General features: G+C 46.5%; 1 protein-coding gene across 1 annotated transcript; it reads left to right on the top strand.

Annotated features, from left to right (window-relative positions):
* Nucleotides 1–22,213: 22,213 nt before the first annotated feature.
* LOC123072883 (protein SOSEKI 5) lies at nt 22,214–24,850 on the top strand. The gene is made up of 3 exons (XM_044496554.1): nt 22,214–22,698; nt 22,807–23,725; nt 24,353–24,850. The coding sequence occupies exons 1-3, from the start codon at nt 22,473–22,475 to the stop codon at nt 24,576–24,578; spliced, it is 1,371 nt and encodes a 456-aa protein (XP_044352489.1). The 5' UTR covers nt 22,214–22,472; the 3' UTR covers nt 24,579–24,850.
* The last annotated feature ends 1,080 nt before the right edge of the window (nt 24,851–25,930 follow it).

Genomic DNA, 25,930 nt, shown 5'->3' with positions numbered 1-25,930 from the left:
GTAGAGTAGAGGTCGAACACCTTTAGTCTGTCGCAACTCGCAAGAGAACATACTAGTTCGGATAAGTATATACATCATATTTCTGAATTCATCACATATTATCATATGAAAGCTGATAGTATATGCCTTCTCTTATATCGGTTTGTGATTGCTTACCGAACTGACCGCCTGATGCGTGCTAGTATGTACTTGGCATGCCCTTCTTTTTAGAAAATAAAGGATTTCATTACCGCAGACTATTTTCATCGAAAATGCACACAACCACCACAACCAACAATTAATATACTGCGTTCTTAAGAAAGTATTAGCCCAATATACCCAAATTTTATTGTTTATGTTAATCCTGAATCACAAGGTCTCTAGCTCACACAAAGCTCCCAACAATCCAAAAAGTCAGAGAATGGCCTATATGTCGGATTATAATATGTTACTAACTACGCGATCTGTGGCTGAGCTTGATTTTTTTTTGTCACGGGGCAAAAGATAATATATAAGTATTGGGGGGAGGGGGGGGGGGGGGGGGGTGGCATGTTCCCTCCCTAAAACAATTCTTCCACTCCTCTAAAATATCCTTTTCTTGGTGGTTGTGTCTCTGCCATCTGCCTTTTAGACCATTCGATGCATCTTACACATGCGAGGTAAGCCATGCCATTTTTGTAAAAGACCCTACAATTGTGCCCAAATTTACAGAAAAGTACCCCGTACAAGGATTATGTCATGCTTAAGTATGGGAAGCCTGGTGCAATGTACCGTACAGTAAAAGTCAAAAATGTGTAATGTATTGAATGAAGAGTCACTGTAAGATGGTAATGACGCAGAAATATTCCCCGAGAGATACATATGCCCTGCAAAGAAAAACAAGTGTAGAGAGACAGTGCATGCACTAGCATCAGTGGACGACATACAAAACCTCTTACATGCAACGCACTAGCAATCTTTCCTTTTTTTTCTTTTTCCTTTTTTTTGCAAATGACTAGCAATCTTTCCTCGTCATACTTTTATCTGAGAAACTGTTCTTCTACACTAATTACCCAGCATGTATACATACATTTTTTTAGAGGAAGTGTATAAGCCTGTTTTATTCTGATACCAAATTCATATGTATTTATGTCAGATTTATATTACTAGCAAATATGCCCATGCGTTGCAACAGGAGAAAAACAATCAGATTATGAAGATGTTGTGGAGATAAAAAAAGTTTGAATCAAATGCAAGGATGAGGTAAGGATTTTCAAATGTCATTTCACAAACTATGTCTGAGTGATGGCATGATGAGAATGGACTTTTAAAAAGTCATTTCAAAGATTGAAAATGTGATGGTTTCATCACGACCTTGATTTCCTAAGGTGCCACAACGAAATATTTTTTAGTTGAGCACAACTACATTGATAGACCCCTGACTGAGCTAGAACGCGGAAGCCCCTTTTTACCCGATGCGCGAAGGACTAAATAAAATCATAAAACGACCTAAACAAACCCCCCCTAATAAAACCTCTACATAAGCGATGGTTCGTTTTGTTTGTTATTTACAATTCTGTTTTAATTTTTGTGAACATTTTATTAAATTCCATGGACATTGTTTTCAAATTCCTGCATATGTTTTAAATATACAATCATATTTTAAAAATCATGAAAAAACATATTTCGTGATTCTTTTAATAATATGTGAACAGCTTTTCGAAATCATGAATATTTTATGATTTCCCGAATGTTTTTTGAATTCACAAACATTTTATGATTTCTCGATATATTTTTTCAGTACTCGCAACTTTTTGAAAATTGTTTTTTTTTTGAAATCCCGGATTAATTTAAAGAAGGAAAATAGAAAGGAAAATGAGAAAGGAAGAGGCAAATAAGAAAACAGGGGGTGTCACGATCCCGGATTAATTTAAAGAAGGAAAAATAGAAACAAAAATGAGAAAGGAAAAGGCAAATAAGAAAACAGGGGATGTCACGACCGGCATATGTGCCGGCCCATTACGGCGGGATCGAACCCTGGTCCACCTGTGCAGAAGGCCATGGCCTTAGCCATTGCGCTGGTTCTATGTATGTGATATATGAGTGTATCGGGTTATAAGAATCAAATCCGGCGGCGATTTTGAAAAAATTCAAATCGTTTTCTTTACTTACGGGTGGCATAATGGATAATTTATGACAACTTTTGGGGCAAGTTCGATGACGTACATGCATTTCCAGGCCGAGCATACAATTGCCCTATCACGGCATCAAATTGGAGAGCTCCCTATTTGACGTTGTAGGCGCCAGTTCTTTTTCTACAAATGGGAGCCTACATGCATGTTAATTGGGCTCGGCCTATTTGCTATTTTTTGTTCTATTTAAAACATTCAGAAAATTATGCAGGGTCGGGACTTCGAATCTGCGATCAGCTCCTTCGAAGCAAACGACCGTAACCACTAGGCCATCAGAGGACTGGTGCCTTCTATTCTTTATTCTTTATTTTATATCTCTCTTCAATCGCGGGAATCCTCTGGTTTTGGGAAGCAAACCGGCTTTTTACCGGTTCACTGGTCATTCCCGAGGCAGTTTTATTTGAGTTTTCTTTTTTCTTTTTTCTCTGCCTTTTTCCTTTCTAAAAATTTCATGTTATTTAAAAAAATAAACTTTTTTGCAAAACTGATAAAAGTTTTTCAAATTTGATGATTTGTTTTCAAATTTAGTGAATTCTTTATCAAATTTGATGAACTTTTTTCTAATTCGGATGATTTTTTGAAAATTGATGATCTTATTTCAAATTCGATGATTTTTTTCAAATTTGATGAAATTTTCTTAAATTTGAGGAACTTTGCTAAAAAAATGTGGATGGTTGATGGTTCATCAGGAAAAAAAATCGTGGTATTAAAAGGGCCACGCTAGGCATCTGCTGAATGGCTAGAAGCCAGCTAGATGCATGGAGCCCACCATGATTTCCTTTCTTTTTGTTTTAGTTTTCCCAACTATGAACATGACTCACACTATGGATGATTCACACACTCAGTCTTTTGTGGTTGCCCCATCTTGTCATGAGTGGCAATGAGGCCGTGCGTCGAAGATTGTAATATAAACACTCAACCAACATTTATAGAAAAATATGATGTTTTTTTAGAAGCCATGCAACACTAATCACAAAATATTGATGCATTCCTCTAAAAAGGAATATTGCTACATTTTTTCATGCACCAGTCACCGAAGAAGAAGCTCGTTAGATCGGTGGTTTGGCTTCACAACAAGGTGTTGGAACTTTGTAATAACAAGAATAGATGGTGGCCGACTTTGTACGCACGTCCCTCTTGCAACAGTGTTGCTTGGTTGGCCATGCAGGATCACCTGTTCCGCTTGCAACATTGTGTGACCGTCTTGCCATCCTGTCACAACACCAGTGGCTAACCTTGCTGCGTAACACTTGTAGCATTGTCCATCTCGCTTGTAGTGTTGCATGACTATCCTTGCAATGATGCCCATTTCACATGCAACATATGCAGCTAGGCTTGAAGCGTCGTCTGTCTCAATTGTAGTGTAGCTTGACCGACATTGCAAGATCTCCCGCCCCAGTTGCAGTGTTGTGTGATCGGCCTTGCAATGAGCCTTGTCCTTGCAGCTGATGACTACCCTTGCAGTGTAGCTCTTGCAACATCACGTGACCATCCTTGCAGCATGTCATGTCCCACTCACAACGCTGACAACTAGCCTTGTAGTGTGGCGCTTGCAGCATTGTGTGACTGGCCTTGCAGTGCCACGCGTCTTGTTTGCAACATCGATGGCCTATCCTTCCCGTGTAGCGCGCAACATTGTGTTACCAGCCTTGCAGCCTTACATGGCTTGTTCGCATCATCTATGACTAGCCTTGCCGCGTAGCACTTGCAACATTGCATGACTGGCCTTGTAGCATCACGCGTCTCGTTTGAAGCATTGCATGGGTGCCCTTGTAGTGTCTTGTGGTTTTGTAGCACGACACTTTGACTTTGCAGCGAAAAATCATCAATGGACAGGGTATTGTTGGGAGGGGGGGCGTGCAAAGTGTTGTAACGTTGAGCGTCCGGCACCGACCATCCTCACAGTGTCGTGTCGGCTTTGCAACACCACTGAGTTTACAACACGACGGCCATGACTTTAAAGAATATAAAAATAGCGGACCAGGCAAGACTATGCGGTAAGTACATGCTGAGCACCGTGGAGGAAGAGCATGCACATCAAGTTAACAAGTGGCCTAGGTACCACAAGGTTGTTTTGCACCTTCATTTGCGAGTTAACAAACTGGTCACATCCAGCTATTCACTAGGGTGTGGAAACAGAAACAATGGAAATCTAATGGAAGTAAGTAGGCCGCACATGCAAATACGGAGTATCTTCATAGGATCACGGAACGCAATGTGATGGCTCCATACCTGGCTGACGCTGAGCAGTAATCGGTCGATTGATTTTAATCCTTTTTCATTTTAAAACAGTTCATTTTTTTCAAAAAAAACACGTGCATGAGTAGATTCAAAATTTGAAAAAAGATCATGATTTCAGGAAAAAAAAATACAAATTTGAAAAATGTGGATTTTGAAAACAGGTCATAATTTTTTAAAATTTTAAAAACTGGACAAAACATACAAATACATTAATTTGGTCTCTCCTTTTATTCCCACATCAAAAAAAAGGAGAATCGTCAATGCTATGGGTATTAAGGACATCACCCATGATGCAATCATAGTGTATGCGGTCGTTTAAGTTACCTTCTTAAGGATTGTATGACAAAAGTGTTTACCACTGCGAAAAATAGTGGTTGGGTCGGCCCACCAATACTCTCCTATTCCCTAAGCAAATATGGGTATTACTGGGCAAATGTGCACCCCCGGCGAGAGCGCAGTTCCACATTGGTCGGCCCAATCACTATTTTCCTCCCAGCCTGTTTTTTTTGCATGTTTTTTGGTTGATTTTTTATTCTGAATTATCCTTCTTTATTCTCCATTTGAACATCCGTGAACATTTTTAAAAACGTGGGATATTTTTTAATTTGTGAATATTTCTTTAAATTCGGAACATTGTTTGAAATCAGATAACAATTTTCAAATACATGATTAACTTTTCCAAATACTTGTTCTGAAGATTTTTGCGAATACACATTGGGACATTATTTTGTATGCTATGAAACAACATTTTTGAACGATGTGATTTTTTTATATATTGGATAATTTATATTTTAAATGTCACATTTTTTTTGAAATTCATGAATCTTTTAAAAAATGTAGCATGCATTTTTTGAATTGGAAGAAACATTTTGTTTGAATTAGATGAATTTGTTTTACATTGTATAACATTTTCTTAAAATACCACGTAATTTTTTCTAAATGATTGAGTACTGTTGTAATCTGACATTCATTTTGTTTAATGGTACAAACATTTTCTAGAAATTAGCGAATATTTTTTTAAAATTAACCGATAGGGATCACACTAGTGATTGCTAGCGTTGCATAGACCAATCAATGGTCGTTGGATGAAAATGTGATCATGCTATGAGGATAGTGGCTATTATGCACATTCTGTGAGGAGTTCACGCTAATTATGTGGGTTTCCATTGACTAGCAAGTTAGTCAACCCTTTCCAGATTTTTAGGGAAAAAAAGATATTAAGAGATCTAATAACAGCAAAATATGAGGGCAGCCCAACACTCAAGGCGATGTTGACCTCAAGGGCCTGTGTGCCAACCTGCTGCCAACGGAAAAGCTGGAGGAGGAGGAGGATGAGTCCAATAATGTCGTCTCCCCTCAAAACCAAACAGATGACATGGCATCAGGTGAGATGGAAAGGAGGTTGAATCTAGCGGTGAGATGGCATCACATGACGCACCTAGCGTTGCTACTTCACATGCAATGCAGAATACCAAAGAGTGTGCTCGAATGGAATTGGATGCACTATCAGATTTGCTTAAATCCTCAACCTTGACTAGAGAAAACAAAATAACAAGCTCATGCATGCATGTCATGGATCTAATGAACCCAACATACTGGACAATGTGTCGGCCAATTGTCCTGGCTACCAAGCATGCTTCCAAAACCGCTGGCACTGCCATGGCCGCTGAGGATGCCACCACACTCAATTCCACTGCCATGGCCGCCACTCCGCCTTCCACTGCCATGGTCGCCAAGGATTCTGTCACACCCACTTCCATTGCCATGGCAGAGGAGGATACTCCACACCCTCTTCCACTGCCATGGCCCTTGAGAATATCGCAACAACCACTTCCACTGTTATGACTCTCTGAGTATGTCGCCGCACCTGCTTCCCTGCCAAGATCAAGCCTAAAAGACGCTTCACATGGTCCCTACTTGGACTGGACAGAGAGTTTGCAAATAATGAAATTATAGGACACATGTCGGTAGATTCGGTCGCAACAAAGAGGAGGTTCACAAGGTCACTGCTCAAACCGAAGGCTAAGGCACCTCTTGCCAGCAGCCTGGTTATGGTTGAAGAACCAGTTGACATCACACTAGCTAGAGACCTCTCCATCGGCGAGGAAGATGGATATGAAGATGTCCAAGAAGGTTTCCTGCCACTCAAATCGCAACTAGGTCGGGATGTCAAGGTCACATGCTTGTACTCTCCACTATTTGCAGCCATTGGTTGTGGATATGATCTAACCGACCATGGTTTCAACTCCTGCCATGTAAGGAGCCTGATCATCCTTAGCATGGACTAGCCGCTACCAGGACCGGAACTACTGGATGAACAACCCCCATGATAATCACATGCGAGAAGGTAACGGGATCTTATCGTATGTATGCTTCGACGGCTTTATCATGTGTTTCGTGATGGGACGTCTTTGGTGTTGTGGTGTTCTAATCTTCAATGAGATGTTTACTTTGAGAACTCTTGTTAAGCAAGTTCGGCATGATGGAGAGGCCCCATATGTGGAGGGGAATGACAACCAAATCGACACATCATCTACACCACCATCTGCGACAAGAACATAAAGCCCAAATAGGTGAGTCGACCAAAAGTGGGTTTCCCATATCAATATCATTGCTTCTAAGCCATTGTTTTCTGTTATTTTTTACTTGAACAGTGTAAGTTAAACTTTGTGTTTGGCATATTTTTGTCAAGAACACTATCACGATGAAAGGTATATATGCTTTCTGATATTTCAATCTCAATTGGCACTAGTAGAAAACAGGGCTACCGTTCGGCCCTGGCCAGCCCATTAGTCCCGGTTCTTCAAGAACCGGGACCAATGGGGGGTATTAGACCCGGTTCGTGAACCGAGGGGGCCGGCCGGGGCCTCGTGGGCATTGGTCCCGGTTCGTGTGGAACCATTTGTCCCGGTTACCGGGACCAATGGTCCTCGCTGCTGGCCCACAACCATTGGTCCCGGTTCGTGGCTTGAACCGGGACAGAAGGGGTGGCTTTAGTCCTGGTTCATGCCACGAACCGGGACAAATAACTTGCCTACATATACCCATCGCCGCGGCAGAGCACTCCAGAGTGCTCTGTTTTGTCAAGCCGGCGAGGGGAGGGCATTTGGGTGCTCTAGTTCACCGCCTATGCACATGAGGTGTTCGATGAAATGCCCGAGCCACACTAGTTAAGCTTTCTCCTCTCAAAACTCGACCTCCGAGCTCCATTTTCAACGAGATTTGTCTAGATTTAGCGGTCCGTCACGCCCCATCCCCGCCCCGTCTTCACCGCCGTCGATCACCCGCACCGGTCTCGTCGCCGGCACCACCGTGGTGAGCCTCTTGTTCTTATCTTCTTTCTGAAAGAAAAAAAATCTGAATTCAGATAGATAGTTCTCTAATTTTCTTACTTTTATTATTCCTTATTATTATATAGTGCGATGGTTTTGGTATCCGCCCCCGTCGGCCCTTGTCTTGTCTATGATTCAGATGTGGTATATATTATCTTTTCATAACTATTTGGTTCATTTATTGTTTATGACAATTATGCCGACCAATGTGACATATATTTTATTTATCTAGGAGGTTGTTGAACCAGAAATTCCAGCCGACCCTATTGTCGAGAGGTTAAATTTAGTTGAAGAAGAAAACAATTACTTGAAGGAAAAAATAAGAAAATTTGAGGAGGAGAAGATGATATTGGAGTTGCATGTTGCGGATGTCGTCGATGATCACAAGATCAAGATGGATGCAATGCGGTTGAAGATTAAAAAGATTATAAAATATGCCATTATACCGAGGCTTGGTATCATTATGCAGTTGGATCAGTTGTTACCTTGGTTGTGGTTATGATCGCATCTGTTTTTGCATTGAAATGTTTTATATAATTTCAATGTATGGTTTAATTAGATGCTCTGGAGAGCTATATGTTGTTCAATGAGAACTATGTATGTACTTTGGTTTTAATGCTCTGGAGAACTATGTATGTACTTTGGTTTCAGAGTTCATTTCAAATGCTTTTCAACTTCATGGTCTTACAGCTTTGAATGGTGCATTTTGAACACAGAAAAACAAGGGAGTTCAAATAAGTTCAAAAAAATTGAAATCCCTTGGTAACAGACGAGTTTCCGTATGAAATCCTGATACTTCGAAAGAGATTGTCCGTTTTGTACACGAAGTGCATCCAGTTTTTGCCGTGAGCCTCTCTACTTTCTTGCACATGCTATGTGGGTGAAATGATGATACCATGCCAACTTGGAACCTTTTCAGAGTTCATTTCAAATGCTTTTCAATTTCATGGTCTTATAGCTCAAAATAATCACTAAATGCATGAAAAATAACAAATGAAGTCGGAAAGGGTTGTAAATTGATGGATGTGGCTTTGAATGGTGCATTTTGAACACAGAAAAACAAGGGGGTTCAAATAAGTTCAAAAAAAATGAAATCCCTTTGTAACATACGAATTTCCGTATGAAACCCTGATACTTCGAAGGAGATTGTCTGTTTTGTACACGAAGTGCATCCAGTTTTTGCCGTAAGCCTCTATACTTTCTTGCACATGCTATGTGGGTGAAATGATGATACCATGCCAACTTGGAACCATTTCAGAGTTCATTTCAAATGATTTTCAATTTCATGGTCTTATAGCTCAAAATAATCAGTAAATGCATGAAAAATAACAAATGAAGTTAGAAAGGGTTGTAAATTGATGATGTGGCTTTGAATGGTGCATATTGAATATATAAAAACAAGGGGGTTCAAATAAGTTCAAAAAAATGAAATCCCTTTGTAACAGACGAGTTCCCGTATGAAACCCTGATACTTCGAAGGAGATTGTTTGTTTTGTACACGAAGTGCATCCAGTTTTTGCCGTAAGCCTCTCTACTTTCTTGCACATGCCATGTGGGTGAAATGATGATACCATGCCAACTTGGAACCTTTTCAGAGTTCATTTCAAATGATTTTCAATTTCATGGTCTTATAGCTCAAAATAATCAGTAAATGCATGAAAAATATCAAATGAAGTCAGAAAGGGTTGTAAATTGATGATGTGGCTTTGAATGGTGCATTTTGAACACAGAAAAACTAGGAGGTTCAAATAAGTTAAAAGAAATGAAATCCATTTCTAACAGACGAGTTTCCGTATGAAACCCTGATACTTCGAAGGAGATTGTCTGTTTTGTACACGAAGTGCATCCAGTTTTTGCCGTAAGCCTCTCTACTATCTTGCACATGCTATGTGGATGAAATGATGATACCATGCCAACTTGGAACCTTTTCAGAGTTCATTTCAAATGCTTTTCAATTTCATGGTCTTATAGCTCAAAATAATCAGTAAATGCATGAAAAATAACAAATGAAGTCAGAAACAAAATAAAATAAAATAAATAAGTAATTTGAAACAAAATAATATAAACTTTAATAAAATAGATAAGTAGAAACAAAAAAAATTAATAACATAAATAAAATTTATGAAACTAAAATTATCAAAGTATTTTCTTTTCAAAACATTATAAAAAACTTCTAGTATTATTGCAACTAAAATTATATAAAATTGATGCAACTAAAATTATCAAAGTATTTTCTGATCAAAATCATTAAAAGCAAAAAGAATTTTCATAAAGAACTTTTTTTGTTAGAAACTTTAATAGCAAAAAGAATTATCATAAAATAAAATTAATAAGTGATTATAAACAAAATAAAATAAAATAAATAAGTATTTTGTTGTAAGTAGAAACAAATCAAAATAAATAAAGCAAAAAAGAAAACAAAAAAAACTGGGAGAAGATAAAAAAATTGCCACCAACTGGGCCACCACGGCCTGAATACTACTAGAAACCCATCCATGGGCCAGGATTCAGGCCCGCAGTAGGCCCAGAAGGCCCATCAGGCAAAGCAGTAGCAAGTAGACCCCCTGCAGTGGAGAGGAGTTCGAGAGGGGTGCGGCATTGGGGCTTATAAACCACTGCGCGCCGCTCTCAACTAGCGAGGTGGGACTAAACTTTGGCCGCGATGCGGGCAGCACAGGGGCCTTTTGTCCCGGTTGGTGGTACCAACCGGGACTAAAGGGGGGAGCATTGGTACTGAAGCAGAGGCCTTTGGTCTCGGTTGGTGGCCCCAACCGGGACTAAAGGGTGGGCATTGGTACCGGTTGGTGCCATGAACCGGTACCAATGTCTTGGGTATATAATTAGCAGTTGTGAAAATTTTATTTTAGTTCGCCTTCCCTGCCCGACGCCCCAGCGCTGCTCCTCGTCGTCGTCGTGTCGCCTCTGCCCCGCGCCCGAGCCCCTACCCACAGACCGCCCCCACGCGCCGGCGCCCTCGTCGCCCCTGCCGTCCGACACCGTCGCCGCACCGTCCCTGCCTCCGATGCCGTCGCCGTGCCGCTCCTGCCCTCGACCACGTCGTCGCTGGCGCCGCGCCGCACCGGTCCCTGCCCCGCGCCCGAGCCCCTACCCGCGGCCCGCCCCCGCCATCCCTGTCCAACGCCGCCCCTGGTTAATTTTTATTTGGTTAATTATGTTTTTTTAATTTTTATTAGATTTTTTACATGTTTTTAGATGTTTTTTGTATGTATGTATGTATTTTTTTCAATTGTAATTAATGATGTTTTAAAGTATACATATATGCAAGTTAGATTCTTAGAAGAGTTTTATCTATATATGTTCTCTGATTTAGTACATTTTAGGTTAGTTTAATTTTTAGAAAAATTTTAAATATCTAGCTAGGAAAGGAAGAAGAAGAAAAAGAATGAGAGGAGAAAAAGGAAAATAAGAAGAGGAAGAAAGGAGAAGAAGAGGAGAGGAAGAAGAGAAGAAATAAATAAGAAGAGGAAAAAAGAAGAAAAAGAAGAGGAGAAGAAGAAAGGAATAGAGGAGAAAGAATAAAAAAATACTTCTATTTTTTTATTCTTTCTCCTCTATTCCTTTCTTCTTCTCCTTTTTTTCTTCTTTTTTTTCTTCGATTGCTTCTCTTCTATTCCTTTCTTCTTCTCCTCTTTTTATTTCTTCTTTTGTCTTATTATTTTTTATCGGGTATGTCGTTGTCGATATACCCCCTCCTGAGAACTTCAACACGAGGGGGGGTACCGATATACCCCCTCCCCGAGAACATTATTTTCCCATGTATATGTATGTCGCGTCGTTGTCGATATAACCCCCTCCCGGGTAACTTCAACATGAGGGGCGGTTGATATATATACCCCCTCTCGACCGTGATAACTTATACCACGGGAGCACCCCCCTCGGCCCTCTCGCTCGACCAAAACAGTCGAGGACACCCAAACCCTAGAGAAAAAATGATGTTGGTCTCCTAGCCCCTCCCGCCGCGCCCCTACCCGACAAACTCTCTCGAGGCCACCCAAATTTACCAAGTTAAAAGAGCTTGTCGTCGAGGCCACCCAAACCCTTGAAGCGTTGTCTAGGCCACCCCAAACCCTAGAGAAGCAGCATCGAGGCCACTAACATGATTCCTTATTGTGATTAGCTAGCTAGTTGTACGTTTGCCACTAATATATATCCATCTGTACCATGTTTGAATAATAATTGACATGTTGTAAATATTTGCAGAAACTATGAAGCACTCCCGAGATGAAGCAACAGAAGCGATGTTGGGGGAGATAATCGCATAAGGAAGTGATGTCGTTGCGTCGTTTCTGAACGACACTGATGGTCAGGAAGGACGGGGTGAAGAAGAGGGATATGTTCATGATGGCTCTGGTGACCCATTAATGCCGGTACAAGAAGAGGGCTATGTTCATGATGGTTCCGGTGACCCAATGGAGGTACAAGAAGGAGACCGTGATGACGGCTCCGGTGACCAAACCGAGTCCGGCCAGGTATGTATATATTAGTTAAGCCCGTGCTAACTAGTTAATTGATGCATTCATTGTTTTCGTATGTACACATATTAATTAACTCTCGTCTTTCTTCTTTTTTCTCTAGCCCTCCGGATCGAGCTCAACTTCGGTAAAGAAACGAGGCCCGAAGAAAAAGTTGCGCTCGGATGAAAGGTTTGAGATCACAGCAATCGCGCGCGATGGCAAGCCGATTGAACCCATCCGGACAAGGGATGCATTTCGTGCTCAGTGCGGGGTTCTTGTTAGGGACAAGATCCCGATCAGTATCCAACAATGGTTAAAGCCAAAGAAGGAAGACCCTGAGGTGCCGACGTCTTATGTCTCCGATATGTAGAAAGAAGATCTTTGGACAACGCTTAAGGCAAATTTCACCCTACCGCCAGAGGAGGATCCAGAGAAGCCAATTAAAGAGGAATTGATCAAGTCTCATGCTCTTAAGAAGATGGCAGAACTATTCAGGAGGTGGAAGAATGAGCTGAAAACGTTTGTCGACAAAGAAGAGACACCAGAATTCACCGGCCGATTTGAGAAGATCAGAGATCAATGGCCCGCATTTGTGGCCCACAAGACATCAGAAAAAAGTAAGAAGATGTCAGCGACAAGCAAGATTAATGCTGCGAAGAAGAAGCATCACCATTGCACGGGGTCAGGTGGTTACCTCAAAGCCCGACCTTTGTGTGACAAGGCTGAGAACGACCTGATTGCTAAAGGGGTCGAACCAGAGACATTGAGATGGCCAGTCCGTTGCCGGACTTGGTTCTTCGGGGTTGGCGAAACCTTGGACCCTGTATCAGGGAAGTGCGTTTGGACGGAAGAGCAACTGCGAATACCCGTTAGGAGGCTTCAGGAGTATATTGAGAAAGCGTAGGAAGAGACGTTCGTTCCAGACAGAGAGAACGACGAGCTCACAATGGCCCTCGGGAATCCTGAGCACCCTGGACGGACACGAGGCACGCCAGGCTCCCTTCCGTGGAAGGCTGGGTTTCCGGACGCAGGGGGGTACAAAACCAATTTCCATTAAATATTTGGGGGTGCCTTTGCACTATGACAATCTCAGGAAAGAAGACTTGCAACCTATCATTGATAGGATTAATAAAACATTTCTTGCTGGTTGGGGAGGTACCTTACCTATAAAGGCAAGATCATTTTGCTATGTGCTTGCATTGTTAGCATTCCAGCTTATCTTGCAATGGGAGAGGTGCTTTGTGATGGATTCGATTTTGCGGTGCTCAATCCCAATGACAGAAGGGGACATGACACATATTTGTATCATTGCCATTAAGGATAAAAAGATGGGGTTTTATTCATATTGATTGAGTTTACTTTGTCTACATCATGTCATCTTGCTTAAGGTATTACTTCGTTCTTTATGAACTTAATACTCTAGATGCATGCTGGATAGCGGTCGATGTGTAGAGTAATAGTAGTAGATATAGGCAGAAGTCGGTCTACTTGTCTCGGACGCGATGCCTATATACATGATCATTGCCTTGAATATGGTCATAACTATGCGCTTTCCTATCAATCGCCCAACAGTAATTTGTTTACCCACCGTTTGCTATGTCCAAGAGATAAGCCTCTAGTGAAAACTATGGCCCCCGAGTCTATATTTATCATATATTAAAAATCCAAAGATACCTTGCTGCAATTTACTTATCTTTATTTTTATTTTATATATTTTTTATCTATCTACCATATATAAATAAAAGTTCATCATATATTCAAAAAGTTAATCGTATATGAAAATTATTCGTCCTATATTTGAAAACAACCATAATATTTTAAAAAGTTCATCATATATTAAAAAAAAGTTCACTAAATATTAGAAAATGTTTACAGTATGTGCAACTGCAAAACAACATAGAAGAAAAGACAAGAGAAAACCAAAATCTCAAAGAAAAAAACTGAAAAAAAAACAAATCCCAGAGAAAACGAGATATGATATTCGCCAAAAAAAAGAGAAAACGAGATATGAAGAAAAATATACTAATAGAAAGCCGAAAACAAAATGCAGAAGAGACAAAAAATGAAAACTGCAGCAGCAGCGAAGGAACTGTCGCGAACATCGTCCAAACTTGACTCTCCTATTTGCCGCCATCCAAGAGATAACATTTGTCTTTCGCAAAAAAAAAAAAAAAAAAAAAAGAGATAACATTTGTCCGTGTCAGGCGTGAACCACTGAATAACTGGCAAAGCATTGGGCTGATCGAGCTCTGAGACCTTCCTTTCCCTCTATATGGCCAATACATATGGCCATTTCGCTAAAACGGGATTAGGTAAACGGCCGCAGTGGCACAATGGCACCATGTGGTTTGTCGGTTTCACTCGGCCGGTCGACGGTAGCATCTGCCACATGTACGCATGCAACTCGTGGCATGCATGCGACCGTGTCTAACTGCATGGTCCGTCCGTGAAAGCCTCCTGTCCTGTGTATGTACGCTGCTGCGCGCCCGATCGATCATGCGTCCCGCCCGAGCTCGGTCGACGACGATAGATCCATTCAGCACAAGCATTGCAGCGGCAGCAGCAGCTTATGCATGTTTGCATAGCATAGTACTACCCGGCCCAAGCGTCAGCAATGCTGACGAGCAGCATGCCCAGCACAAGTTGTCTACCAAACGATCAGATCGATGTTTGTCCTGACGACGTGCATGCGTGCATGCCACCGATCTCCCTTCCCGTCGCGCTGCATGAGATCCGATAGCCCAGCAGTGCTTGCATGCATCGTTTCGTTTGGACTCTGGGTCCTGTCCACTCTCTCTCTCTCAGGCAGGCTCAGCCATAGCTGCAGGAAGGAAGGCAGGTAGTATCGACGCACCGACAGCGTGCACAAGATTAAGGCCATCTCCACCACGCGACCCCATCTTGTCCGGGTGCGTCCGTTTGGGTTAAACGGACGAATAGCGCGGTCCAACGCGTGGCCTCAAACGGACAAATGTTCGGAATCCGTCCGTTTTCGACCCATCCCCGGCCCAAAGTTACGCTCGGTTTGGGGTGAAACGGACGCGCGCGAACGGCCACGACGCACGCCCTTGTCCCCCTCGTAGCCCGCCTGTCAGGGACACTAGCAGTCCCTTCCTCCCAACGCATCAACCCTCTCTCTCCCGCCCCACCCCGCCGTCGGCGCCGCCGCTATTCTCCGGCCGCCTCCGCACCGCGCAGCCCCCGGCCGTCCATACCAAACCACGTGTAGACATGGCCGCCACCACGCCCGCGCTTTCGCCGTAGTTTTGGTCGTCGATTGGAGGAGATTTGGCCGTCCCCGTCTTTGCCGGTGGCAGAGGAGACACGACCGCCGGCGACGTACCACGGCGGCCGCGACAGCTTCCCACGGCTTCAGAGCGGCCAGTAGCCACCGGCAACCACCCTGCTGCGTCGAGGTGATCATCGCGGCCTCTTCGCCACCACTACCGCAAGGTGTTCGCCATTTTGCCCACAAAGGTATGGACAGTGGAGATGAGTCCTTCTTCCACCACTTTCTTTGTTCATCGGACGATTCTTCATCTTCATCGGATGATGAAGATCTTGTGGTGGCTGCACTGGTCGTTCACGACTACATTCAACGACAGCTTCCTCGGTACAGGGGGTCAGTCCCTGGCCGTGCTCCCAACCTGAACCGCAACAAAGAGAGAGGCCACGCCCTGCTCTATGCCGATTACTTTTCCAACAAACCGCTCTTCAAGCCGGATAAATTCTGTCGTCGTTTTCGAATGGCAAGGCATGTGTTCAATCGTATTCGAGAGGGAGTGGTTGCTCATGACCCATACTTCGAGTGCAAGACGGATGCCCTTGGCAAGCTTGGATTCTCCTCTTATCAGAAATGCACCGCGGCCGTCCGCATGCTTGCCTATGGAATTCCAGGTGATCTGGTGGACAACATGTCTGATGCCAATGTACAAGTTCTGCCAAGCTGTGATCGAGGTGTTTGGCCTAGAGTACTTGAGGCAGCCAGCTGCCGCTGATACAGAGAGATTGTTGGCGACCAACGCAGCTAGAGGCTTTCCAGGCATGCTTGGCAGCATAGATTGTATGCACTGAGAGTGGAAGAACTGTCCATTTGCTTGGCAGGGCCAATACAAGGGGCATGTTAGCGAGTGCACTGTCATATTAGAAGCGGTGGCATCGCAAGATCTCTGGATATGACATTCTTTCTTCGGTATGGCAGGTTCTCACAATGATATCAACGTGCTGCAACGTTCTCCAGTCTTCGCGAGGCTTGCAGAAGGCCGCTCCCAACCTGTCAACTTTGAGGTCAACGGCCACCAGTACAACAAAGGATACTATCTACCTGATGTATATATCCTCAGTGGTCAACTTTTATGAAGACAATCTCAAAGCCCCAAGGTGAGAAGAGAAAGAGATTTGCCCAAATGCAAGAGAGTGCTAGAAAAGATGTGGAACGTGCTTTTGGTGTGCTTCAATCCCGATGGGGCATCGTTCGATACCCTGCACTGTCATGGGATGAAAGGAAGCTTTGAGAGGTGATGACTGCTTGTGTGATCATGCACAACATGATCATCGAGGGCGAGCGTGATGACAGTATCTTCGACCAAGGATTTAATTATCAAGGTGACAATGTTGAGCCCCTGCACCAAGAACCGGCCACGTTTGATCAGTTCTGCCAGTTCCATCGTGAGCTGCGTGATTGGCACATTCATAAGGCTCTTCAAAATGACTTGGTTGAGCATGTCTTGGAGCATATTGGCAACCGATAGATGTATTTGTTCGTTTTATGTTCATTCAAGACAATTTCGATTTGATTGTAAAACTATCTTTATTAGAGACAATTTTGATTGGGTTGTAAAACTATTTTAATTTTTAAACAATTAATATTTGAACATGCAAACTTGTTTTCGTATGAAAATATGGGCATTTTTAGGCCTGGCGGACGAGATGGGGGCAAACGGATGCGGCCGCACGCTGGGCGCACGGCCATCACATCCCAGGACACGCCCGGACACGACCCCATCCCCCTACCCAAACGGACAGAATACGGACAAAACGGACGTCCGTTTGGAATCGGGCGGTGGAGTTGGCATAATAATTAACAAATGGAGCCAAGCTGGCATGCATTGCCAAAAGAACCCCCGGGCCATGCACGCAGTCGTTGCATGTGCGGTGCTGGGGCCGGCCGGGAGGTCGCCCAGATTGCAGCATCTTTGACCCGGCCGATACTCAAAACGCGTGCGTTCCGACCTCCGACCGCTGCTGCATGCCGCGACGGACCCGGGCCTTCCAAATATTTGAGCCATACCCAGGGTCAACGCACGCTCTACACCGTTGACTGGATTTCCTCTCGATGCGCGCGCCATGTTCATGTGTACTGTACGTACGTGCCATCATAGGTGGTGGTGTGGGCGCAGTGTGGGCGCATCGCACGTCTGCTGGGCGGTATTTCATTTCAATTTTTATTTGCGGGGGAGTTCATTTCAAAAATATTGATCAAGTGGATCGGATACACTTCCCAATTGCCATGATCCAGATTAATAACTCTGCATGTCGAGGTCAATTTGTGCTACTGATTGTTTTGTCGATTGCGACAACTAGGTTACTCTATATATACTCCGTATATGCTAGTATTACTTTTTTTAGGCGAATGCATGTATTACTTAGGTGGGTGTTTGGTTCAAATCACATCTGAGGGGAGATGTTTATTGGCACACTATGGTCTTGCATCACAGACACTCATAATGTGTGGCAAGATTTTTTTTTAGACTTGCCAACTTGTGGCTTCAATTTTATTAATGTAAGCTTAGCCTTTTTAAGGGAATTTTAACTAGTAACCTTAGCCAAGTCCAGGGAAAATGTGTGGCAAACCGTGGCGTTGATAGGCCTATCACAAAACGGACCCATAATTGCCCTCAGCCCATAGAGGTCCAAGCTAACATAAAGTTTTTTTTCTTTCACAAAAGCATGTGTTTAGAACGCTCATCGGTTGTCGACCGGTGGGAGGCCCCAATCTGTCACCTAGCGTGCTGCCCGAGCGCGCGTGTGTTTCTTCACCCCACCCTATCCTTGCTCCCATCGGCACGGACACTGGGCCATTTGTGCTGAGCGTGCGTTTCTTCACCCCAACCCCATCCTTGTTCCATCGGCACGGACATGGGCCATCTTGTGCCGAGCGTGCGTTACATGCGTCGTCGACCATTTATCAAGGTGCACAGTGTAGTGTAGTGTGTGTTTGCTTGCTATCTGTGTGTTACGCGCAGGATATATTGGAGCTCCCAATTGAACGCGATGGTTTAGAGACCAAGCACCATGCAGCCTAGTATTTCACATGCGTCGTTGCCCACGGAGGCTAGTATTTTGCTGAATGGTATATATTGGAGCTCCCAATTGAATACGATTTTGCGTCGTTGGCCCATTTTCAACAATTTTTTTCTTCCAATTTTACTGTTTATCCTAAGCTCGTTTGAGCTCGGAAGCAGAAGAGGATTTCTGGTGACAAAAACAAAAGGCTCCCACAGGGGCCTGGAAAGCATTTGCTAAAGGCGGTATGGCGAACTCTGGCATCCGCTAAAACCGGAGGAAACGGAACACCGGCAGTGGCGCCGTGGCACCATGTGGTCTGTCGGCCGGTCGACGAGACGATGACAAGGGTAGCCTCTGCTTCATGCAAGCGAACAATCTCAGTCCTCGTGCATGTGCCGCTGCCCGATCCATCCATCGATCAATCCCTTGAGCAAAGCATAGCAGCGTACATAAGCATGCCCGGCCTCAGTGAGCCACAAGTTGGACTCTCAGCTGCAGCACGGAGTGTGGATGCACCGATAAGCCGATCGGTTCACACGCTTATGCTACTATAATTAGCTAACTAATGGAGCCATGCATGCATGGCCAAAATAATTAAGTAAGCCACCTCCGGGCCGCACACGCATGGTGGATGCATGTGGCGTCGGCGTCCCGGGACCGGTACCGAGCGAGCTAGCGGCGGAGGCGAGAGGTCGCGTACGTGGGCAGCGATTTGACCCGTGTGGTACGCGTAACGCGTGCTTTCAGACCATGCTCCCCCGACGGACGGACCCCGGCCTTAATTTGACTAGGTCAACGCGCGCACCTCCGCTGACTCGCCGTTGAAAAAAGAAATTGATCGAGCATGGAATCTGATACTGATGCTCTTATTTGAGAATCATGGAATCCGATACTCTGTAAGGAGGAGATTGATTTGCCCTGCTGGGTGTTTTGGTCGACTGTAACAGCCGGGTTACTGCATGTGTATGCGCTAGCTAGTGGCACGCAGTAATACTTAATTGGTGTCAGCGGGTACAGTCCACTGTAAGTAGGCAGCATAAAGCGAAAAGACAAATACAGGTGACGCGTTCAGATCGCGCGTCGCGGTAATAATAACAAATATTGCAAGCAGGGAGCTCGGTTTGGTGGATTTGGATGATCAACAAGTCAAACCACCCATCGTATGTGCATGTTTCAAACTAGCAGCAGCAGCAGCAGTGCTAATCCGACATCTTCCTCACTGTGGCGCGGCAGAGCGAGAGAGAGAGAGGGTGCTGCCACTCCAGCTACTTTCCTGCACAGTATCATTAGTTACTCAGTGCTACTAGTAGTACTCACTCACAGGGGGAGAGAAGACAAAAACAAGTGACAGGCCTCCACACCTAATTGCCTGTTGCACCAAATGGCCAATCTACCCCTCTGTATAGCCTACCTTACCCTGTAGACCGAGGTTTTCTATGTGATTGAATTGAGGAAGGGCAACGCTATACCTACATAAAAGCATCTCCACTCGCACCCCCAACTGACCCACCAGGGCAACCTTTATCTCACCGGCGACGAAAAAAAACCGTCGCCATCCCCCTCCCAGGATGCGCCGGAGTCCTCAAGTTCCCCCAGGCGAGCTTTTCGGCGCTCCGTCCACGCAGGCGGGGATACCGGCGGCTGCGCACCTACCACGCCCGCCAGGTGTTCGTTGTTTTGTTTGCTCGGCGACGGACTCGGACGACAAGAAGGCATTCGCGACACTGCTGGAGGAGGAAGCTGATGCCGATGCCAATGCCCAGGACGAAGAGCACCTCATGATCCTCGCCGCTCTAGTCGGCCTATTCGTGAGCAATGCAAAGCCGCGGCGAGGTGGATCGGCGCCGGGCTGGCAGAAGGCAAAGCAGAGGCATCGATTGCAGGGCTACTACTTGCTCTATGCCGACTACTTCGCCGCCGCTCCACTACACGCCGAGAAAGTATTTCGGCGCCATTATCGGATGAGTCGAAAGCTCTACCTCAGGATTGTGAATTTCATCTGGGAGTTCGACAACTACTTCAAGTGTAAGAAGGATTGCACCAGCACACCTGGATTCACCTCACTCCAGAAAGTGCATGGCAACTGTGAGGATGCTTGCATACGGAGTTCCCAGTGATATACTGGAAGACTATGGATGCATGGCCGAGTCCACCACCATTGAGTGTTTATACAAATTCTGCAGGGCAATGGGGGCAGTGTTTGGACCATAATACTTGCGATCACCCAATGCTGAAGACACTGCCCGGATCCTAGCACAGAATGCGGCAAGAAGATTCCCTGAGATGCTTGGAATCATCGACTGCATGCATTGGGCATGAAAAAACTGTCCATTTGCTTAGCAGGGGATGTACAAAGGCGTCAAAGGAGGTTGTAGTGTGGTATTTGAGGCAGTGGCCACACCGGACCTCTGGATTTGGCACTCCTTCTTTAGTATGTCAGGTACTCACAATGACATCAACGTACTGCAGTGCTCGAATGTATTTGCCAAGCTTGTTGAAGGTCATGTTCCTCCAGTAAACTTCGAGGTCAATCGACGCCACTACAACAAGGGATACTACCTAGCAGATGACATTTATCCGAGATGGTCCACATTTTGGAAGACTATCTCAAACCCTGTGCCAGGAGGCAAGAACTCCTACTTTGCCAAGTGTCAGGAGGCTTGCGGGAAGGATGTGAAAGCGGGCATTTGGTGTGCTCCAATCTCGATTTTTTGTTGTCCGGTACCCTGCTCTGACCTGGTCGAAAGATCAAATGTGGGAAGTCATGACTTGCTATGTCATCTTGCACAACATGATCATTGAGACCGAGCAAGAAGAGCCAGTGCTTGACACTAAACCATATTACAGGCAGGGTCCTCTTGCCCAAGTTGATCACCAGTTACCGGCAACCTGGCCTACCTTCCTGAATATGCGTCAAGAGTTCCGAAACCCACAGACGCATCAAGAACTGCAGCATGATCTGGTGAAGCACCTATGGAGGCTCAAGGATAACGCCTAGCTTATTTGTGTTCAAATTATGAGTTTGATTTGTTGAACTGTTTGATTTGTATTCATTTGTGCGATGAACTATGTGACAAAAATTAGTTAGTGTTGAATTTGTGCCGAATATTTGTCGAAATTTGTCAATTTGTGCTGAAAGGGGACCGAAATAGACGGCTGAGGGCGACCCTATTTGTTACCTGCTTTACGCAAACAACAACGTGGAGAGTCATTAGTGGATCGGTAGGGGAAAGGGGCCACCCACCTGAAAATCCATGGGGGCCGAGAAGATTAGATAGGCAGCTTTCGTAGATGTTGGTAGCGTAGCGGGTTGTGTAGTTGTAGGATCATAGGTTGATGAATTTGAATTTTAAAAAATATGCATGCACCGGCGCACGGAGTTACGAGAAAAAGGCTGAGAAGACCACTCAGGTGGTAGCTAAGCACTAGTGGTAGTCAACTCAGCCGGGTACGTACGCAACGTACTAGTACTAGGTACGACCACTAGGTTGTTTTTGCCTGCCGGAGAGGACAGGGCGAGCGAGCACGTGACGACGTGATTGTACAAACACTAGTCTATACTCCCTTTTTTTTTTTTTTGAGAAAGTCTATACTCCCTGAGTTGAAGGCCGCCGCTCAGAGATGGGCCGAATTTCCACTTCCACCCCGCATCCATCCCCATGCTCCATCTACTATTACCAGTCGGTAGCAGTCAGCGAGTCACGAGCTCTTCCTTCCCCGTTCCTCACTCCAGTTTGAACCCAACCCGCCGCCCACGCATTGCCCTCCATCGCCATTGCCCACACGGCGTCTCTCATCAGTCATCACCCCCCTATAAAAATGGAGGGCACGACGCCCCGACACTTGTGACGTAGACATTCTCCTCCCCTTCCAGTACACGGCACGCCACGCCACTCGCCACTCTCACCGTCTCCACGGTCTCACTAGCACTACTCCACTCCACTGCAAGCTAGCTGCTCCGTCTAGAGCTTCGGCGAGGCAAGGCAATGGCGAGCTCCCGTGGCCGGTGGGCGAGCCCCGAGCGCACCGTCGTCTGGACCGAGCCGCCGCCCAAGACCACCTCCGCCACCACCAGGCGTCACGCTCACGCCCACGCCGCACCGCCCGCCAAGGTGCCCGTCGTCTACTACCTCTCGCGCAACGGCCAGCTCGACCACCCGCACTTCATGGAGGTCCCCGTCTCCAACCCCCAGGACGGCCTCTGCCTCCGAGGTACACGCTCTGCTCCGCTCTCCTCTGCCTCCTCTCGCTTCAGCTCCCTGCCAGTCATGGAGTCAGGTTCTGCCTCTGCTTAATTAACAATGTCTGCCGATGGCGCAGACGTGCTGGACCGGCTGACGGTGCTGCGGGGCGCCGGCATGGCGGACGCCTACTCGTGGTCCTCCAAGCGGAGCTACAAGGCCGGCTACGTCTGGCACGACCTCACCGCCGACGACCCCGTGCACCCCGCCAGCGGCGCCGAGTACGTGCTCAAGGGCTCCGAGCTGCTCCCCCTCCTCCCCGCGCCGCCCTACCCGCGCGACGCCTCCGCCGGCTCCTCCTCGTCCTCCTCCACCTCCAGCTGCCAGGCCGGGAGCGAGAACAACAAGAAGATGCCCGCAGTGGGCATCAGCAGGGCGCACGGCCGGCGCAAGAACTGGAGCTCCTTCGACCTCGGGGAGTACCGGGTGGCCGCCGCGCGGGGCGGCGCCGGGGCGGACGCGGCCACGCAGACCGACGAGAGACGCGGCCGGCGCCGGGGCCCCGAGCCGACGACGGAGCTCGGCGCGGACGAGATCTCGCCCCCGCCGTCGTCCAGCAGCCCGGACACGCTGGAGACGCTCATCAACAACGACGTCCGCGTGGCCGCCGCATCGAGCACCGTCGCCGCACGCCGGGGGGAGGAGGACGCGGGCCTGGCGCAGCAGGGAGTGATCGCGGGCGGGCGGATGCGCGCGTCGGCGGTGCTGATGCAGCTCATCTCCTGTGGCTCCATCCCCGCGGCCCCCAAGCGCGAGACCGGCCCGGGCGGCGCGAGGTACACGGCGGAGCGCAGGCTGCCGCGCGGTCGGTCGGACCTGAGCAGCAGCACCGGCGGCGCAGACGGGTTCTCGGGCAGCATTGGCGTCGGCGCAAGCATGGAGCGGGAGTACTTCAGCGGCAGCCTGGTGGAGACCAAGAAGTCGGCGAGCGGCGACCGTGCCGGCCACGGCGGGGAGCTGGGCGCTCTGAAGCGCTCGTCTTCGTACAATGCCGACAGGTAGGAGCTCAACCTTGTTTGGGAGAGATTATCTTATCGTGTGCATGGTGAGCCTTGGCCATGGTGAGTGAGGGACAATGGAGAAAAGTTGTGCTCTAGAGTCACACTGAAAAAAGCTACTTTTTGAGAATCCAAACTCCCAAACAATACTTAGCGCCATGTTGTCTCTGTCAAACTGCCATTGCTGCTAGTCTTAGCTAGGTGCTGGATGCTTAGACAATTCAGAAAATTTGCATCTAGCCTCACACTGAAAAGCTACTTTCGGAGTACTTGGCACCATATTGCAACTGCCAGTCTCTGAATCTGGCATTGCTGGTAGCTAGGCTTTAGCAGTAAAATGCAGAACGATTCCTTTCAGATGAGCAAGATCTGTTTCACCGTAGTTGATCTGCTCTGCTCTGGCTGCGGCACAATTCCGAGTCCTTTGGGGTGCAGAGCAGAGGCAGGACCACGATGCTGCACGGTCGGCGAGTGAGTCGGAGTGATTCCTCGAGATTGCTTGCGTTGCTCGATCTATTCACGCACGGGTCACCAAATCTGACTAGATAGCTATGCTCCTTTGTTTCTCTCTTTCTTTCTGAGGTCTGAGTGATGATGAATGATGATTCAATTGAATTGTGCGTGCAGGAGCAGAGAGTCCACGATGAACACTGCTAGTACTACTACTACTACTAGTGGTGGTTGTAAGCTGGAGCTTGCGGCGGAGGAGGTGGACGGCGTGCGCGCCCGCTGCATCCCCGCCGGCAGGAAACCCAGCGGCGGCAGCAGTAAGAAGTCTCCGACCACCCACGTCCACGTTAGCAGCAGGCGCGGTGACCAGCCGGAAACCACCGACGACGGACGGACCGACTGAATTCACCGATGAAAACTCAGACATACTACTACTAGCATCAAAATGTGGATCGAAGCGCGTGCACTGCAGGCTGAACGAATGTCTTGCCACGGCACGAGCTCTTGCATCGACACCCCTTTCATTTTTTATCTATTACCCATTTCTGGAGTAGCTAGCGTAGAATTGAAACTCACTTGTATCAAGGTGTATGTAGAATGTAGTGGCACGGCATGTGTGTCTGAACTATAACCGAGCAGCGTGGCGTATGCAGTGTTTGACTTTGTGTTTTCATTTGTTCAAACTTCAAAATGAGGTTGCATCCATCCCCATCCCCACCCCCAGCTTGTCTTGTCGTTGCAAGCTTGGACCTACTCTCTTGCTCGTATGCGGCACGAGGACCCTTTTCTAAAAAAATTGCGGCACGAGGACGTTTATAAAACTAGGACCCCAATAACTGGGGAGCGTCTCTCTGATCCCAGTACGAACCATATATCCTCTGTAAATGATCGATTAAGGGAACAAAATCGTTCCCTAGGGAATTTAGGCCAAATCAAGCTTAATTTTTGCCACAACTTAAAAACTGATAGGGACCTCATATGGTAATACAACAAACAGCAGGCAAAGTGCCATGATGTACATAATAATAGAAGGGCAGTCATACGCGCCAGCGCACCGGCCCAAGTTTGGGCCGGTCAGCCTACAACCGTGCGATCTAGCAGGCAGGAGCCGTCCGATCCCCCCTCCCCCCACGTCATATCATCTTCTTCCTCCCTCCCCACGCTTCAGATCCATTCGGCGCGATGTGTCCCTTCCCCAGCCACCGCATGCGTGTGCTCCGGCGAGAATAGGAAGCATCCACGTCCTCTCCCTCGCCGTCGCAGCACCCCGGCCCGTCCTCTCCCCTCCGTCGCCGCTCGTCGCTGTCGCCGCTCGTGCGCCCACAGATTCGTCCCCGGTTGAAGCTTTTTTAGCCTCTGGTTGAAGCTTTTCCTACGCCGATTGAAGCAATTTTCCATGCGTGAAGCTTTTTCATGGGGGTTGAAGCCTTTTCCACTATGCCTGTTGAAGCTTTTTCCGCCGGCGGTTGTAACTTCTCCTAGGTGAGTTGAAGCTTTTTTCCATGTCAGGTTGAAGCATCGGCGCCCGTCGTCTGCCACGCATGTAGCAAAAAGGTCACCAGTGGTAGCAAAAACAGGATGTGGTTGTAGCAAAAAAAGGATGTGGTTGTAACATTCCCCGTGGTCACCATGGTCACCATGGTCACCACTGAGGGAGGAAAAGCCGGTTCCAGCAAACCGTGACAACGGTTCCAGCAAATCACCAAGCTGGTTGTAGCATTTCATCGATTTTGTGATGGGGGTGCTTCTAGCAAC

This window comes from Triticum aestivum, chromosome 3B (genome assembly GCF_018294505.1).
Source record: "Triticum aestivum cultivar Chinese Spring chromosome 3B, IWGSC CS RefSeq v2.1, whole genome shotgun sequence".
Lineage (NCBI taxonomy): Eukaryota > Viridiplantae > Streptophyta > Magnoliopsida > Poales > Poaceae > Triticum > Triticum aestivum.
This window is presented reverse-complemented; position numbering and strand designations above follow the sequence as displayed.

Coding starts and splice junctions, on each gene's coding strand:
- LOC123072883 (XM_044496554.1), top strand. CDS start 22,473: ATGGCGAGCTCCCGTGGCCGGTGGGCGAGCCCCGAGCGCACCGTCGTC. Junction 22,699..22,806: donor GGACGGCCTCTGCCTCCGAG/GTACACGCTCTG, acceptor CCGATGGCGCAG/ACGTGCTGGACCGGCTGACG. Junction 23,726..24,352: donor TCTTCGTACAATGCCGACAG/GTAGGAGCTCAA, acceptor TTGTGCGTGCAG/GAGCAGAGAGTCCACGATGA.